Here is a 15441-nt window from a genome sequence, read left to right on the forward strand (position 1 = left end):
AGTATAACATTGCCAATCCTAACCAAGTTGGCTTACACAATACAGTTTATATATTTACATATTACACAGTATGAACATTAATAAAAACACAAAATGTAATGTACACACAGACATACCCACACACAAGGGAAGATAAAAGATAAACAGAAAACAAATCATGTGTTACAAAAGTATTTTTAAAGTATTTTTATCAAGATATTTATGGGTGTTTAATGGGATAGTGACATCAAGTTCTGCTGAAAAGAGTCATGGGCTTTTCCAAAGTTTGACGCTTTCTGTTCACCCTCTCGCTTCATTAAGAGTGAACACACACACACACACTCACACAGACACACACACACTCACACATAAACAAAGCCTCACACATGCATACACAGACCCAAACCTAGGATGAATGTGTTTTGGGTGAAATGTCCACATACACATCTTTAACAACTATTGGCTAAAACTCTGTTTTAAATACACAGACATAACTTTATATTTTCTTTGCCCTTCTCGCTAGAGGATTTCTAAAGAGCCCAATCTCATTTATGTCACAACAGGCTCTTTGTACAGAACGCTTTTCAAACGCCTTTGGCCATTAAGGAGGGAGGATTTTTTGCATAAGGAAGAACACCTGCACCAGTCACAGAGGCATCCTTCTGTCAGATACATCCACCTGCTCCAGTCACAGAGGCATCCTTCTGTCAGAGACATCCACCTGCACCAGAAGGGGTGACAACAGAGGAGCAACTCCAGAGCTGTCCTACAGGTAAGACCCAGTTAATTAATGTTCATCCTAATGCAATCGCACCTGTGAAGAAAGTGATGTTAAATAACTACAACTCATAAGGAAACGCTTAACCATGCTTAACCTTGTCGGTCCAAGCACACAAACACACACACGCCAAATCTTCCAATGTCCGTGGTTGCAGTTTTTTTAATTGTATATAGTAATTTACATAGTATAACATTGCCAATCCTAACCAAGTTGGCTTACACAATACAGTTTATATATTTACATATTACACAGTATGAACATTAATAAAAACACAAAATGTAATGTACACACAGACATACCCACACACAAGGGAAGATAAAAGATAAACAGAAAACAAATCATGTGTTACAAAAGTATTTTTAAAGTATTTTTATCAAGATATTTATGGGTGTTTAATGGGATAGTGACATCAAGTTCTGCTGAAAAGAGTCATGGGCTTTTCCAAAGTTTGACGCTTTCTGTTCACCCTCTCGCTTCATTAAGAGTGAACACACACACACACACTCACACAGACACACACACACTCACACATAAACAAAGCCTCACACATGCATACACAGACCCAAACCTAGGATGAATGTGTTTTGGGTGAAATGTCCACATACACATCTTTAACAACTATTGGCTAAAACTCTGTTTTAAATACACAGACATAACTTTATATTTTCTTTGCCCTTCTCGCTAGAGGATTTCTAAAGAGCCCAATCTCATTTATGTCACAACAGGCTCTTTGTACAGAACGCTTTTCAAACGCCTTTGGCCATTAAGGAGGGAGGATTTTTTGCATAAGGAAGAACACCTGCACCAGTCACAGAGGCATCCTTCTGTCAGATACATCCACCTGCTCCAGTCACAGAAGCGTCCTTCTGTCAGAGACATCCACCTGCACCAGTCAAAGAGGCATCCTTCTCTCAGAGACATCCACCTGCACCAGAAGGGGTGACAACAGAGGAGCAACTCCAGAGCTGTCTGACAGGTAAGACCCAGTTAATTAATGTTCATCCTAATGCAATCGCACCTGTGAAGAAAGTGATGTTAAATAACTACAACTCATAAGGAAACGCTTAACCATGCTTAACCTTGTCGGTCCAAACACACAAACACACACACGCCAAATCTTCCAATATCCGTGGTTGCAGTTTGTTTTATTGTATATAGTAATTTACATAGTATAACATTGACCATCCTAACCAAGTTGGCATACACAATACAGTTTATATATTTATATATTACACAGTATGGACATTAATAAAAACACAAAATGTAATGTACACACAGACATGCCCACACACAAGGGAAGATACAAGATAAACAGGAAACAAATCATGTCTCACAAAAGTATTTTTAAAGTATTTTTATCAAGACATTTATGGGTGTTTAATGGGATAGTGACATCAAGTTCTGCTGAAAAGAGTCATGGGCTTTTCCAAAGTTTGACGCTATCTGTTCACCCTATTGCTTCATTAAGAGTGAACACACACACACACACACTCACACAGACACACACACTCACACATAAACAATCCCTCACACATGCATACACAGACCCAAACCTAGGATTAATGTGTTTTGGGTGAAATGTCCACATACACATCTTTGACAACTATTGGCTAAAACTAGTTTTAAATACACAGACATATTTTCTCATATCTTTGTGTTTCCTGGCCAGTCTCGCTAGAGGATATCTAAAGGGCCCTATCTCATTTCTGTCACAACAGGCCCTTTGTACAGAACACTTTTGAAACGCCTTTGGTCATTAGAGAGGGGGGATTTTTTGCATAAAGAAAAACACCTTCACCAGTCACAGAGGAGTCCTTCTCTCAGAGACATCCACCTGCACCAGTCACAGAGGCGTCCTTCTCTCAGAGACATCCAGCTGCACCAGTCACAGAGGCGTCCTTCTCTCAGAGACATCCACCTGCTCCAGTCACAGAGGTATCCTAACACATTATGGACATTAATAAAAACACAAAATGTAATGTACACACAGACATACCCACACACAATGGAAGGTAAAAGATAAACAGGAAACAAATCGTATCTTACAAAAGTGTTACAAAAGAAAAATCACGGTACAGACGCTGTGGTTCGGTGCATGCAGTCGTACAGAGAATATGCGGTGGACTGTGTGAAGATTGATAACTGTATTTCGGAACCACAGGGAAACCTTTTAACTATAAACCGTTAGCAACCATATAACACTAGGTGGAACAAACTAACCAGAGTATATAAAGACGTAGCTGTACCTTTCATTACTACCTGTGGAAATAAGTGACATGAAACCTCAGTCTTATACATTTGGGTTTTGTTGCTTTTAACCCCCTTTATACCGAACAGTGATGTCCATGACTTTTGTGTAACGACGACTCAAATAATTACAATAACTCACAGATGTCTACAGAAAACCTATAATATTCCAGTAATGTCCAACCAATTTTTGCAAAAAAGTACTTGATATTTACATAATCGTACGTAAAGTTACGAGTTCCTGAACGTTATCATTACCTCAGATAACTTATTGGATGACTAACCTTACATCTCCCGAGAAAATTATTGTTAGCTGACTAGCTTGCAAACGTCCTCTCACCTACTAGCAACTAACGTTGCCTTTTTCAAAAAACTAAATCTAAGCCTGATAACAGGCCAAAATTAGCCAACAAGTACAATGTAACTTCACTTTGACATTATTTAAGGATCCATCAGACAGCCACACTCGTCGACTCGCTATCAATCAAAATTATTTTAAAACACGTAATTAACGTTGCATTCAACTTCAGACGTTACCTAAATGACAACTTACCTTGGCTGTGATACACCAATGAGATAAGATAATAATATCTGCAATTAATTCTGATTTTAATGACAACAATACGATATTAATCTCTTAATATCATATACATACATGTATGAAGTGATTGTCTAGCAGCGATTATCATAGACATTTCCTGTGCTCCCACAGCTCATTCACTTTGAAAAACTAAAAAGAAATCTATTGACCATCATTGAGAAAAATTTAACAAAATCTGCAAATATCCTACAAATCAAATAGTGAGGCACTGGCAGTCAGTCTGCTTTCTATATTTAGTTTCAAATACGTTTATTGAGAAACATATCCTTTAACAGTGACATTGACAATTATATGTTTCCTTTTAAAAAAAAACCTCTAATTTCAGAAACAAAAACTACTGATAGAGAAGACAAATGTAAACAAACAAACACCTGCTTTCTATATTTTTATAACAGTCAAATAAACACATTCAAATATATAATATCTAAGAGAGAGAAAAATGGACTGAAGCAAAGAGATGGATTGTGAGAAAGAGGAGTTGGAGAGGGATATAAAAACAAGTAGATGGAGGTTCTACAGAGGGAGAGAATGTGTGAAAGTAGGAAAGAGAATGGACATAGTGGAGGACCTGGGTTCCTGCACATTTAAGCTAATTTGATGTTGTAAATGTATTAACTGCATTTATTTCAAGAAGCAGTTGAACAGATACAATCATTGTCTCGTCAAGTTCCTATAACTCTGTCAGGGTGATCAAACCTGTTAAGCAAGTTATCATGTGGAGAATTCATTGTCTGTACTGGAACAATGCCAACCTCAAACCCACACCTAGTTTCATCTTGAGTAGTCTACTTAATTAAAGGGTCCATGTTTATCTCCTCAATAAAACACTTGGGCAATCGACTTTTTTGCCCATTTATGCATTACATTTGTTCAGTTTGTATACTACCTTATATTCTCCATTGCCAATTATTTTTCTTTTATTTGCTTAGAATCTTCTTCCCTGCATGTGCTTTGCTCCTCTCCTTCTGCTTTCTAATGGATTTAGATTTAACTGACTAAAATCCTTCTCCTCTACTCCACCCCATACTGTCAGCATACCCCCCATCATCCCAACTAAAAATCATCCGACGGCATACTACGAGAAATCTTTAGTCGCACCAGCACTTGCGACCAGATTGGTGTCTCTCAGTAGACTACTCTCTCCAACCCCTCTACTCCGTAATCTGACCCAGTCCTATAATCTGTCCTATAAAGTGTCTCCTCTTACCCTGGAGGTAATGAGGGCAGATCCACTGCAGGTGAGTCTGCATGTGAGCTTCAGCTACTGCCTCATTATTCTGGCCACGCCCCCAAATCAGGTTGGTGTTAGCTGGCCCGACCCTTGATCAGTGTGGCACTGGTTATATTATAACATTAGCTGGCCCTGTTCTTGATCAGCGTGGCACATGTTATATTATAACATTAGCTGGCCCGACCCTTGATCAGTGTGGCACTGGTTTTATTATAACATCAGCTGGCCCTGTCCTTGACCCATGTGACATTAGTGATATTTACATTTTAGTTTAAATCTAATAACTGTATTCATTTCAGGAAGCAGTTGAATTCTGAACAGATACAATCATTGCCTTGTTAAGTTCCTATAACTCAAACCTGTTAAGCAAGTTATCCTGAGGATAATTCATTGTCTGCCATGGAACTATCATGTCAGCGCTGATCCCTGCTCCTACCACGCCCCCTCTGGATTCAACTCACCCACCTCCGTCACATTCCCAGTCACCTGATTTCTAATCACAGACTCTCCACTACCTAAACTCCTCACTCCACTCACATCTCTGTCTGGCCTCGTTTCTGATGGACATAATTCCCGACAACTCAAGCTCAGGACTATTCGCTCCCCACGTTTCCTCCTGTTCCTCCAACGATTACGTATTTACTCTGTGTTCGATCACAGGTATGAATATTTTTGAGTTCTTGTGTTAATTTCCTAAGTTCGCGTTTTTTCCTGGACTGTTTCTGTTTGAAAGTTTATCTTATGAGCGTCTTTTCTTTACCCCTTGTTCAAAGCCTTTCTCTGTTTTCAAGTTACCTCTGTTCTTTTCCCCGGTTATATTTTCTCTGGCTGCTTCTAAATAAACCCCGCCATTGAAAAGTCTGTGTGTCGCCCTGAAAATCGGTTCATTACTTGAAGCTTCAGTAACAGTGACCTCTCCTGGTGATGTGCCAAGGCTGCAACTAAATTAGCCCAGCTAGACAGTGGCACGAAGCTTTAAAACAATGACAATCTAGTGTGAACGCACCAAATCCCCCCCCCCCCCACACACACACACACACTCACACACACACATGCACCCGTATACAAAGATTGTGATATAATTTTTTTTTTTACAAATAAAGATTAATTCTTTTTTGTATATTGTGTTATTGAAGAGAGAGTGCTTGGGGAAAGGATGTGCTGGACAAATATGGCACAAGTTGGGTGTGCTTGTGTAACCATGTTGGATAGGGAACAGTCAAAGATTTTGATTTAAAAACATTATTTGTTCTACACTTTTTGGACTGAGTGTGTTGATATAGTCTACTTTTCCTATAGCCTAAATATTTAACAGCCAGCGCACCTTATCATGAGCGATCAGAATAAAGTGTTCCCACATGTCAGAACGACCTCTCTTCCTAGATGCTTTCATAATGATGATAAATCAATACGAACGTAATGACTGTCACAGAATGAGATAGGCTACTACGAACCAAACGCAATGTTGTGCGCGGAAGTTTTTATGCTTTGAAGGCGCTACAATTCAGACTCAAAACGAGGCAACTGACTGTTTCGTGCGTGGCGCTGTGAACCACTCAGCTGGTTCATTCGGAGAAAGAAGCAGTTGCTGTTTCGCACGTAATATGTCACGTGATTTTTCCGTACCAAAGCAACCTTCGAAGCAGTGGTTTTATGGTTGGTGTAGTTTAAGGTATGAAGCACGTTCCGGCGCTTCAGTGTCAGGCTGCCATCACTACTATTTACTGCCTGGACTGAATTCCTTTGCCTGGAATGTATCCTGAGTTTTTTTGCCCTGTCTGACTTAAGTAAAGAGCTTTTTGACATGAACCAAGCTCTACTGAACTTCTCGTTGTATCTGCGACTAAGTCTCTAACACCTCCACGTAGCATAGTGGTAGGCACCCCGTCTGCAACACAGGAGACCCAAGTTTGAATACCGGGTGATCCTTACAGTTTTGGAATAAGCACATTCTTAGTTTTCATAAGCCACTCAGTCTATATTAAGATCTAGGCTCGACACCCTGTGCAAATGTCAGACCAGCTTTTACAGGCAAGTGTTGCCAAATATATTGCCAAAGTACATCAGTTGGCAAGCTGGGTAATTTTTATCAGGGTCAACTATGCTTTTGTTGATGTTGAAGGTTTGCTCCTGAGTTAAAGACAGTACTCCTCACTTTGATTTTCCATCCCCAGAACCAAAATGGAGGAATGTAAACCAGAAGCTGTCAGTGACCAGTTCACCCAGAGTCAACATGGGGATCTGAAGCACATATTCCAGGTTTGATGCAGACATTTGATGCACTGCTGCTATGGCCATGTTCATATTTAGTCATATACACCACCATTCAAAAGTATGGAATTACTCACAAATGTACTTGTTTTTGAAAGAAAATATATATTTTTCAATAAAAAAAAGAGTTACAAGGGGGCGTGACAGGAGCAGGGTCAGCGCTTGCATGACAACGAAAAGGTTGCTTCAATCAGAAATCATCATTTCTAACTCACTGTCTTCACGATATTCTCTCTTATTTGATGGATAAGCAAAATGTGAAAAAAATAAATGTGTAATTTTCTGGGTGATTCCAAACTTTTGAATGGTATAGTTTATATTTCCATATTGATGAATGTTGACCTATTTTATATCCACTGTAAACATTTGCAATCTATTAGGGAGGCTGTTTCAGGCAGCAGTGGAAGTTTAGGTGCGTAATTTTAGGTTCACAGGAATTGAGAAAACTGCACCCAGGAGAACAGCCAGCAATGGTTACAGTACCTTGTAAATCCACTGCAGTCTCCTTGCTCTTGGGAAGTTAGCCTATGACCAGCTAGAGAAGGACAGTCTGATCTTTCATGAAGAAGACCTGACTGGTATTGATGTCAGAGAAGTAGTACACATTGGCATTTGCACCCAGATATTTAGAGAAGGATCAGTACTTTACCAGGAACAGATGATACAGTATACATATAAGAGATAAAGAGATACAGAGATACATATAAGAGATACACTGCTGTGAGTTAATAAGTAATATTTTTGATAGACAAGTATTAGATAATGTTGTATGAATTACCCAATGGATTCACTGAGCAGTTATTTTTAAAATACGGTCCTAGGCTTCACCCTTCATCCCATGGAAGAAGGGCTCAGTCCTTTTTTACATTAATTTGTTCATTCTTAATGTTCTGCAACATTGTTAACATATGGTCATGGGTTACATCAGGCTCTACTGTCTGTCTAAATGTTCTGCACTGGTCATGCAGTAGTTTTTAATCTCATTACTCTCTCCCAGGGTCCAGCGAACATGTTGTACTTTATGTTATAAACTGTAGTTTACATCTCTACCCTATGTACAGTTCATTCTGCAGCATGTTTCTACAATGTTCTTAAAACAAATGTACACCACGACAAATCCAAAACCAGCCAGGATGATAATCATATTTACACGTATACCATAATAATGCGTGTGGAGGGTTATCTACCTGGCATTCTGTTATTATATGCTGTCTCGCTGCAATGCAATATAATAGAATATGTCATACTGGGAATTATTGATAATTAATTTGTAATTACATATACCAGGTTTAGGGTTAAGGTAAATGTAAGTAGTCTATTAGTGCTCTGTAATGCAATGCACTGCAGAGCGTGACCAGATATTTGTACTTTAGGTGTTAGAGGAGAAGATCATCACCTTTAAGAAGAATGAGCTGAAGAGATTCAAGAGGATGCTGAGTCCAGATTACCAAGAAAACTTTAAGAGTAAAGAGGAGGATGAGAGTGATGCCAGAGAAGGGGCTCTGAAGATGGGACTGCACTTCCTTAGGAATATGAAACTGACAGATCTCGCTGACAAACTGCAAGAAAGTAAGAATTGTTTCTTTATTTACATTTGCATTTTTTTTGCAACAGTTAGCTAGAATAGGAAAAAAGAAACAGTGTTTGTCGTTTGCAAAACATTATGTTTTTTTAATAGATGAGCTGGATGTAGATTGTCAGACTGAGCTGAAAAGAAATCTCAAGAACATGTACCAGAGTGTTTTTGAAGGAATACCCACGCAAGGAAGCTCTGCTCTTCTAGAAAAGATCTACACAGAGGTCTACATCACAGAGAGAGGACCAGCTGGACCGGAGACATCAATCAAATGCAGTGACATCTTTAAACTCTTACCTGGCCAAGTCAAACCAATCAGAAGTGTTGTCACAAAAGGAGTTGCTGGCATTGGTAAAACTGTCTCAGTTCAGAAGTTCATCCTGGACTGGGCAGAGGGAAAAGAAAACCAGGATATCCACTTCATATTTCCACTACCTTTAAGGGAGCTCAACCTCATGAGCGAAAAACAGCTCTCTTTGATGGATCTCCTCCACCACTTTTTCACAGAAATAAAGCAGTTAACTTTTCTCAGCCAAGGGAAGTACAAAGTGTTGTTCATCTTTGATGGCCTGGATGAATGTCGACTCCGACTAGACTTTCAGCAACATGAAAGTTTGACTGATGTGACAGAGGTCACTTCATTGGACATACTCCTGACAAATATCATCAAGGGTAATCTGCTTCCCTCTGCTTTACTTTGGATTACCTCTCGACCAGCAGCAGCCAATCAAATCCTGCCTGAGTGTGTTGACCGGGTCACAGAGGTACAAGGGTTCAAGGACCCACAGAAGGAGGAGTACTTCAGGAAGAGGATCAGTGATCAGAATCTTGCCAGCAGAGTCATCTCTCACATCAAATTATCAAGGAGCCTCCACAGTATGTGCCACATACCAGTGTTCTGCTGGATTGCTGCTACTCTTCTTGGGGTAATTCTTGGCTTTTCAGGAGATGGACAGATTCCGAAGACTTTGACAGAGATGTACACCTATTTCCTTATTTTTCAAACCAAACAGAGGAGCCTGAAGTTTGAAAATGACCTTGATCCACAGTGGAACCACAAAGTTATCCTTGATCTTGGAAAGTTGGCCTATGAACAGTTGGAGAAGGGTAATCTGATTTTTCATGAAGAAGACCTGAGAAAGTGTGGCATTGATGCCAGAGAGGCAGCAGTATGTTCTGGCATCTGCTACCAGATCTTTCGAGAAGAATCAGAGCTTTATCAAGGAAAGGAGTTCTGCTTCACACATTTAAGTATCCAGGAGTATCTTGCAGCTTTATATGCGTTTCTGATGATGGCAAATGGAAGGAAAGACATAATATCCAGACACCACGTTCCTGAAATAATCATTTACCTTTGGAAATGGATATGGAGTTGGTCTCCTTCAACGAAGAAATCCATGATCATCTCCTACAAGAGTGCTGTGGACAAAGCTTTGAAGCATGAAGATGGACGATTTGACCTTTTCCTCCGTTTCCTTCTTGGCCTCTCTCTGGAGTCTAACCAGACTCTCCTGCATGGCCTTCTACAGAGAGGACAAAATAAGATGTGCAATGAAGAAACAATCAGTTACATTAAGGAAAAGATCAGGGAGGTTCCTTCATCAGAAAGGCTGATCAACCTCTTCCACTGCCTAAATGAACTCAATGATCACACCTTAGTGGAAGAGGTCCAGAGCTTCCTGAGTGCTGGGACACTTTCTGAAGCTGAACTCTCACCTGCCCAGTGGTCAGCTCTAGTGTCTGTGCTGCTGACATCAGAACAGAGCCTGGATGTGTTTGACTTAAAGAAGTACATCAGATCTGATGAAGGTCTCCTAAGACTGCAGCCAGTAGTGGAGGAATCTCAAAAAGCTCGGTAAGTATGATGGCAATGTGTATTCTTAGAAAGAGAGGGTTTAATGATGCTGGGTTTCCATCCAACTGGTTAATGCAAATTTTGACCAATCAAATAATAAGTCCTGACTGTAAACACTTGAAATTCATATGAAATATTCTAATGCGATTAAACATTTGATTCAATAGAGGGGGTGGATTAACTCAATGTTTCCCCCTTTAGGCTCAATAGCTGTAGGCTCACTGAAAGGAGCTGTACAGCACTGGCATGTATCCTCAGCAAAGCATCTTCAAAGATGAAAAATCTTGATCTAAGTGACAACAGTATTGGAGATATTGGGGTTCAAGAATTCTGTAAAGGACTGGAAAACCCAAACTGTGTACTTGAAACACTCAGGTAAGACATTTTGAGTCTTTACCTAGTGATGGATTATGTGGGATCATTTGTACTTTTTTCAGTACACGATGAAATATACTTTAGTGAAAGGTATCCCCATTATTACAGACAGAAAAACTGTATTTCTTCTTGTCATGTTTCAGAAATATATAGACTTAAAGATTCTTCCTTTCCATGCTAACAGCTCACTGAAAGAACTGCAAAAGGGCATACGAAACATATATCAAGTATAGTTTGGGACAAACGCTCAGATGAAAATAAAATGTTTAGAGTATCAGAAAAACACAAGACCACAAACTGTTTCATGGAAAAACTCAGACATGTTTATTTCTGAATATATGTTTCAAAATAATTGTACTCAGTTAACCTGGACCTTGACCATAGCACCATGCATTTAGAACTGTGATCTGCATTTTGGGCAGTATTACCACCTCAGTTTGCATTATTTTCAACCTTTCAAATGCTCTGTCATCCAATATACCTCAAAAAGTAAACTGTGGATCCCTTCAATTTGGCTACAAAAGTTAATTTAAATACACTGATATGTCTTGTTGTGTTTACCTTTGCCTTGCCTCAGTGGAATTGATGGCCTGAATTTGGCTACCAAATGGTCTTAGTTTAAATGCACTGTAAATGTCTTGTTGTGTTTGCCTTGACTAAATGATGACTATATTATCACTTTAGACTCTCAGACTGCAGTATCACAGAGGTGGGCTATGCTAGTCTGGCTTCAGCCTTGAGGTTAAATCCCAATCATCTCAGAGAGCTAGATCTCAGAGGAAATGATCCAGGGAAATCAGGAGTCAAACTGCTTTTAGACCTAAAGGAGGACCCGCAGTGTAAACTGAACAAGCTCAGGTAAATGTGTATCAAAACTATGAATATTACACAGCTGTGTTGATATTTTTCAAAGAGTTTTTCAAAGGCCTCACACTGACATACGAGGTGTGGCTATTAAATAATGACAGTTATTACGAGTATATATGAGTTCTATGAGTAAAATGAGTCTTCTTCATTACAATTGACTTAAAGCATTAGTATCATTATTTAATAGCCACACCTCATATTTTATCAAGCTGTTGATCTCTGCGGCATCACTAATGACCATAGATGAACATTATGTTGAAAGTGACAGGATGAGCTCAGCTGTTGCAGTGAAAACTGAACCTGCAGGATTTAAAGCTGCTGCACCAGGCCAAGCAGACGTATTGAACCAATAGACAATACAAGCGGGTAGCAGTGTTTTCTTCCCCATGAGTAAAATACATGAGTGACTGCTCAGTTTTCTTTCTGTAAAAGGCTGCCTTGGCAGAGGTTGTACTGTTTTTTTGTGTTTTTTTATTTTTATTTAAGCACCAGTGATGACCCATTGTGTCAGACAACAGATGTTTATTGTCTCTATTGGCACAGGTTCCTGAAAGGGAGTGCTGCTGAGGAAGCCTGTGATGCTGTAGCTTCAGCTGTGGGTTCAAACCCCTTACTCATGACTGAGCTGGATCTGAGTAAGCTCATACCAGAAGCCTTGAGAGTGACTCAGCTTTGTTCCTTACTGGAGGATTCACACTGCACACTGCATAAACTGAGGTTAGTGGATGCTGTTACATTCTCTTCAGTTAGCATGTATCAGCTGCATTCTTCTGTTTCGGAGGATTTCAAATGTAAACTGGCTGAATTTGGTAGTATCTTCTTCTGTTTCCTATCCTTTGTATTTCTCTATGTAAGCCTACTTGTTTTTAATGACTTAAAGGTGCTTTCTATGTGCAATGAAACCAGAGTTTTTCCTAAGTGACAGATTCATCCCCTAACCCTTTCTAAAGCTGCTTTAAGGTTTACATTATATTTGAATTTCAGTTTTCATTTTCAAAACTGTCATTTTTGCTTCTGAAGGGGATGGGTCACATGTTGTTAAGTACAGTGGTTTGTACCTTACATGCAGATCAGAGTGGGGACATGTCTGTCAATTATGTCCTTGCATTGGCACAACATAACAAAGTCCTAAAATTGTAACTTAAGTCACTGTCTGCTATATTAGGTGCTATTGGAAGTGCCAACAGTAAACTGAGATGAAAGATGTTCTTTCTCATTCTTTCTACAGCCTGTCAGATTGCAATATTACAGAGGAAGGCTTCAGAGCTCTTGCATCAGCACTGAGATCAATCCCCTCACATATGACAGAGCTGCAGCTGAGTTGGAATAAAGCAGGAGACTCAGGAGTGAAGCATCTTTCTAAACTTCTGAAGGATCCCAACTGTAAACTGGAGAAACTAAAGTGAGTATCACAAGACCAAATACCGAGTTGCTATGAATGAATTTATCAGTGATAGTGAACTGTCATGCTCTTCATATGTAAAGGGTTACTATTAATTCAGCAGTAAACACTTCTTATCAATCTTCTTTTCCATCTTCATTACACACACACACACACAAACAAACAAATACAACTTACAAACACACATATACAAACACACGGATACACTTGCCTTGACTAAATTATGACTATTATCACTTTAGACTCTCAGACTGCAGTATCACAGAAGAGGGCTATGCTAGTCTAGCTTCAGCCTTGAGGTTTCATCCCAATCACCTCAGAGAGCTGGATCTCAGAGGCAATAATCCAGGGGAATCAGGAGTCAAACTGCTTTTAGCTCTAAAGGAGGACCCTCAGTGTACACTGAAAAATCTCAGGTAAATGTATATCAAGACCAAGAATTTTACATAGCTGTTTTGCTGTTTTTCAAAAAGGTCTCACATGGACATACAAGCTGTGGTTTATACATAATGAGAGTGATAATATTAGTATATATAAGTTATATGAGTGTAATGAGTCTTCTTCATTGCAATTGACTTAAAGCATGAGTCTCATTATTTAACAGCCACACATCATATTTGAGGAAGTTGTTGACTTACGGGCATCACTAATGAACATAGATGAATATTGTATTCAAACAAAAAAATCTCAGGTAAATGTGTATCAGGACTAAGAATATTACACAGCTGTGTTGCTGTTTTTCAAAGAGTTTCAAAGGCCTACATGGACATACGAGATGTGGCTATTAATTAATGACACTTTTAATCTGGGTATATACACAAGTTCTATGAGTATAATGAGTCTTCATCATTGCAATTGACTTTAAGCATCAGTCTCATTATGTAATAGCCACACCTCATATTCTATCCAGCTGTTGACTTAAGGGCATCACCAATGACTATAGATGAGCATTTTATTAAAAGTGACAGGATGAGTTCAGCTGTGCAGTGAAAACTGAGCCTGCAAGACTTAAAGCTGCTGCACCAGGCCAAGCAGATGTATTGAACCAATAGACTATACAAGTGGGTAGCAGTGCTTCCTTTTCCATGAGGAAAACACATACTGTATGTGACTGCTCAGTTTGCTTTTTTAATTTCTGTAAAGAGCTGCCTTGTCAGAAGTTGTAATGTTTTTGTGTTTTTTTTTATTTAAGCACCAGTGATGACCTTTTGTGTCAGACAACATATATGTTTATTGTCTCTATTTGTACAGGTTCCTGAAAGAGAGTGCTGCTGAGGAATCCTGTGCTGCTGTGGCTTCAGCTGTGGGTTCAAACCCCTTACTCATGACCGAGCTGGATCTGAGTAAGCTCATACCAGAAGCCTTGGGAGTGACTCAGCTCTGTGCTTTACTGGAGGATTCCCACTGCACACTGCAGAAACTGAGGTTAGTGGATGTGGTTACGCTCTCTTCAATTGACATACATTCGCTGCATTTGTCTATTTTGAAGGATCCCAAAGGATAGGTTCTGTTTCCTATCCTTTGTTATTCTCTATGGAAGTCTAGTTTAGGCTTTTGAATGACTTAAAGGTGCTTTCTATGTGCAATGAAACCAGAGTTTTACCTAAGTCACAGATTCATCCCCTAACCCCTTCTAAAGCTGCTTTAAGCTTCACATTAGATTTAAATTTCAGTTTTCATTTTCAAAACTGTCATTGTTGGATCTGAACGGGACACATGTTGAGTACAGTGGTGTGTCCGTTACATGCAGATCAGACTGGGTACTAAATTAAAGAACTAAACTAAAGATATAAATATACCATAAAGTCCTCAAACTGTGACTAATAAGTCACTGTCGGCTATATTAAGTGCTATAATAAGTGCTAATGGAATTGCCAACAGTAAACTGAGATGAAAAAAAAAAATTCTCCTTCTCTCTGCAGCCTGGGAGACTGCAGTATTACAGAGGAAGGCCTCAGAGCTCTTGCATCAGTACTGAGATCAAACCCCTCACACATAAGAGAGCTGCGGCTGAGTTTGAATAAAGCAGGAGACTCAGGTGTGAAGCATCTTTCTTCTCTTCTGAAGGATCCCAACTGTAAACTCGAGAAACTACAGTGAGTATCACAAGACCAAATACTGAGTTGCTGTCAGTGAATTGGACAGTGACAGTGAACTGTCATGCCCTTCACCTATAAAGGGTCCCTATTAATTCAGCTGTAAACACCACTCTCTTTTTACATCTTCATAATAGACACACTCACACACACACAAATA

The 15441-nt window shown here is 39.4% G+C and overlaps 1 protein-coding gene across 1 annotated transcript; it reads left to right on the top strand.

Annotated features, from left to right (window-relative positions):
* Positions 1-472: 472 nt before the first annotated feature.
* LOC105904538 (NACHT, LRR and PYD domains-containing protein 12-like) lies at positions 473-15307 on the top strand. Its single transcript, XM_031584837.2, has 13 exons — positions 473-751; positions 1486-1736; positions 2479-2695; positions 7014-7098; positions 8484-8679; positions 8789-10541; positions 10743-10916; positions 11601-11774; positions 12327-12500; positions 13012-13185; positions 13428-13601; positions 14437-14487; positions 15253-15307. The coding sequence occupies exons 4-13, from the start codon at positions 7021-7023 to the stop codon at positions 15305-15307; spliced, it is 3003 nt and encodes a 1000-aa protein (XP_031440697.2). The 5' UTR covers positions 473-751; positions 1486-1736; positions 2479-2695; positions 7014-7020.
* The last annotated feature ends 134 nt before the right edge of the window (positions 15308-15441 follow it).

The sequence above is a fragment of the Clupea harengus genome, chromosome 18 (assembly GCF_900700415.2).
Source record: "Clupea harengus chromosome 18, Ch_v2.0.2, whole genome shotgun sequence".
Lineage (NCBI taxonomy): Eukaryota > Metazoa > Chordata > Actinopteri > Clupeiformes > Clupeidae > Clupea > Clupea harengus.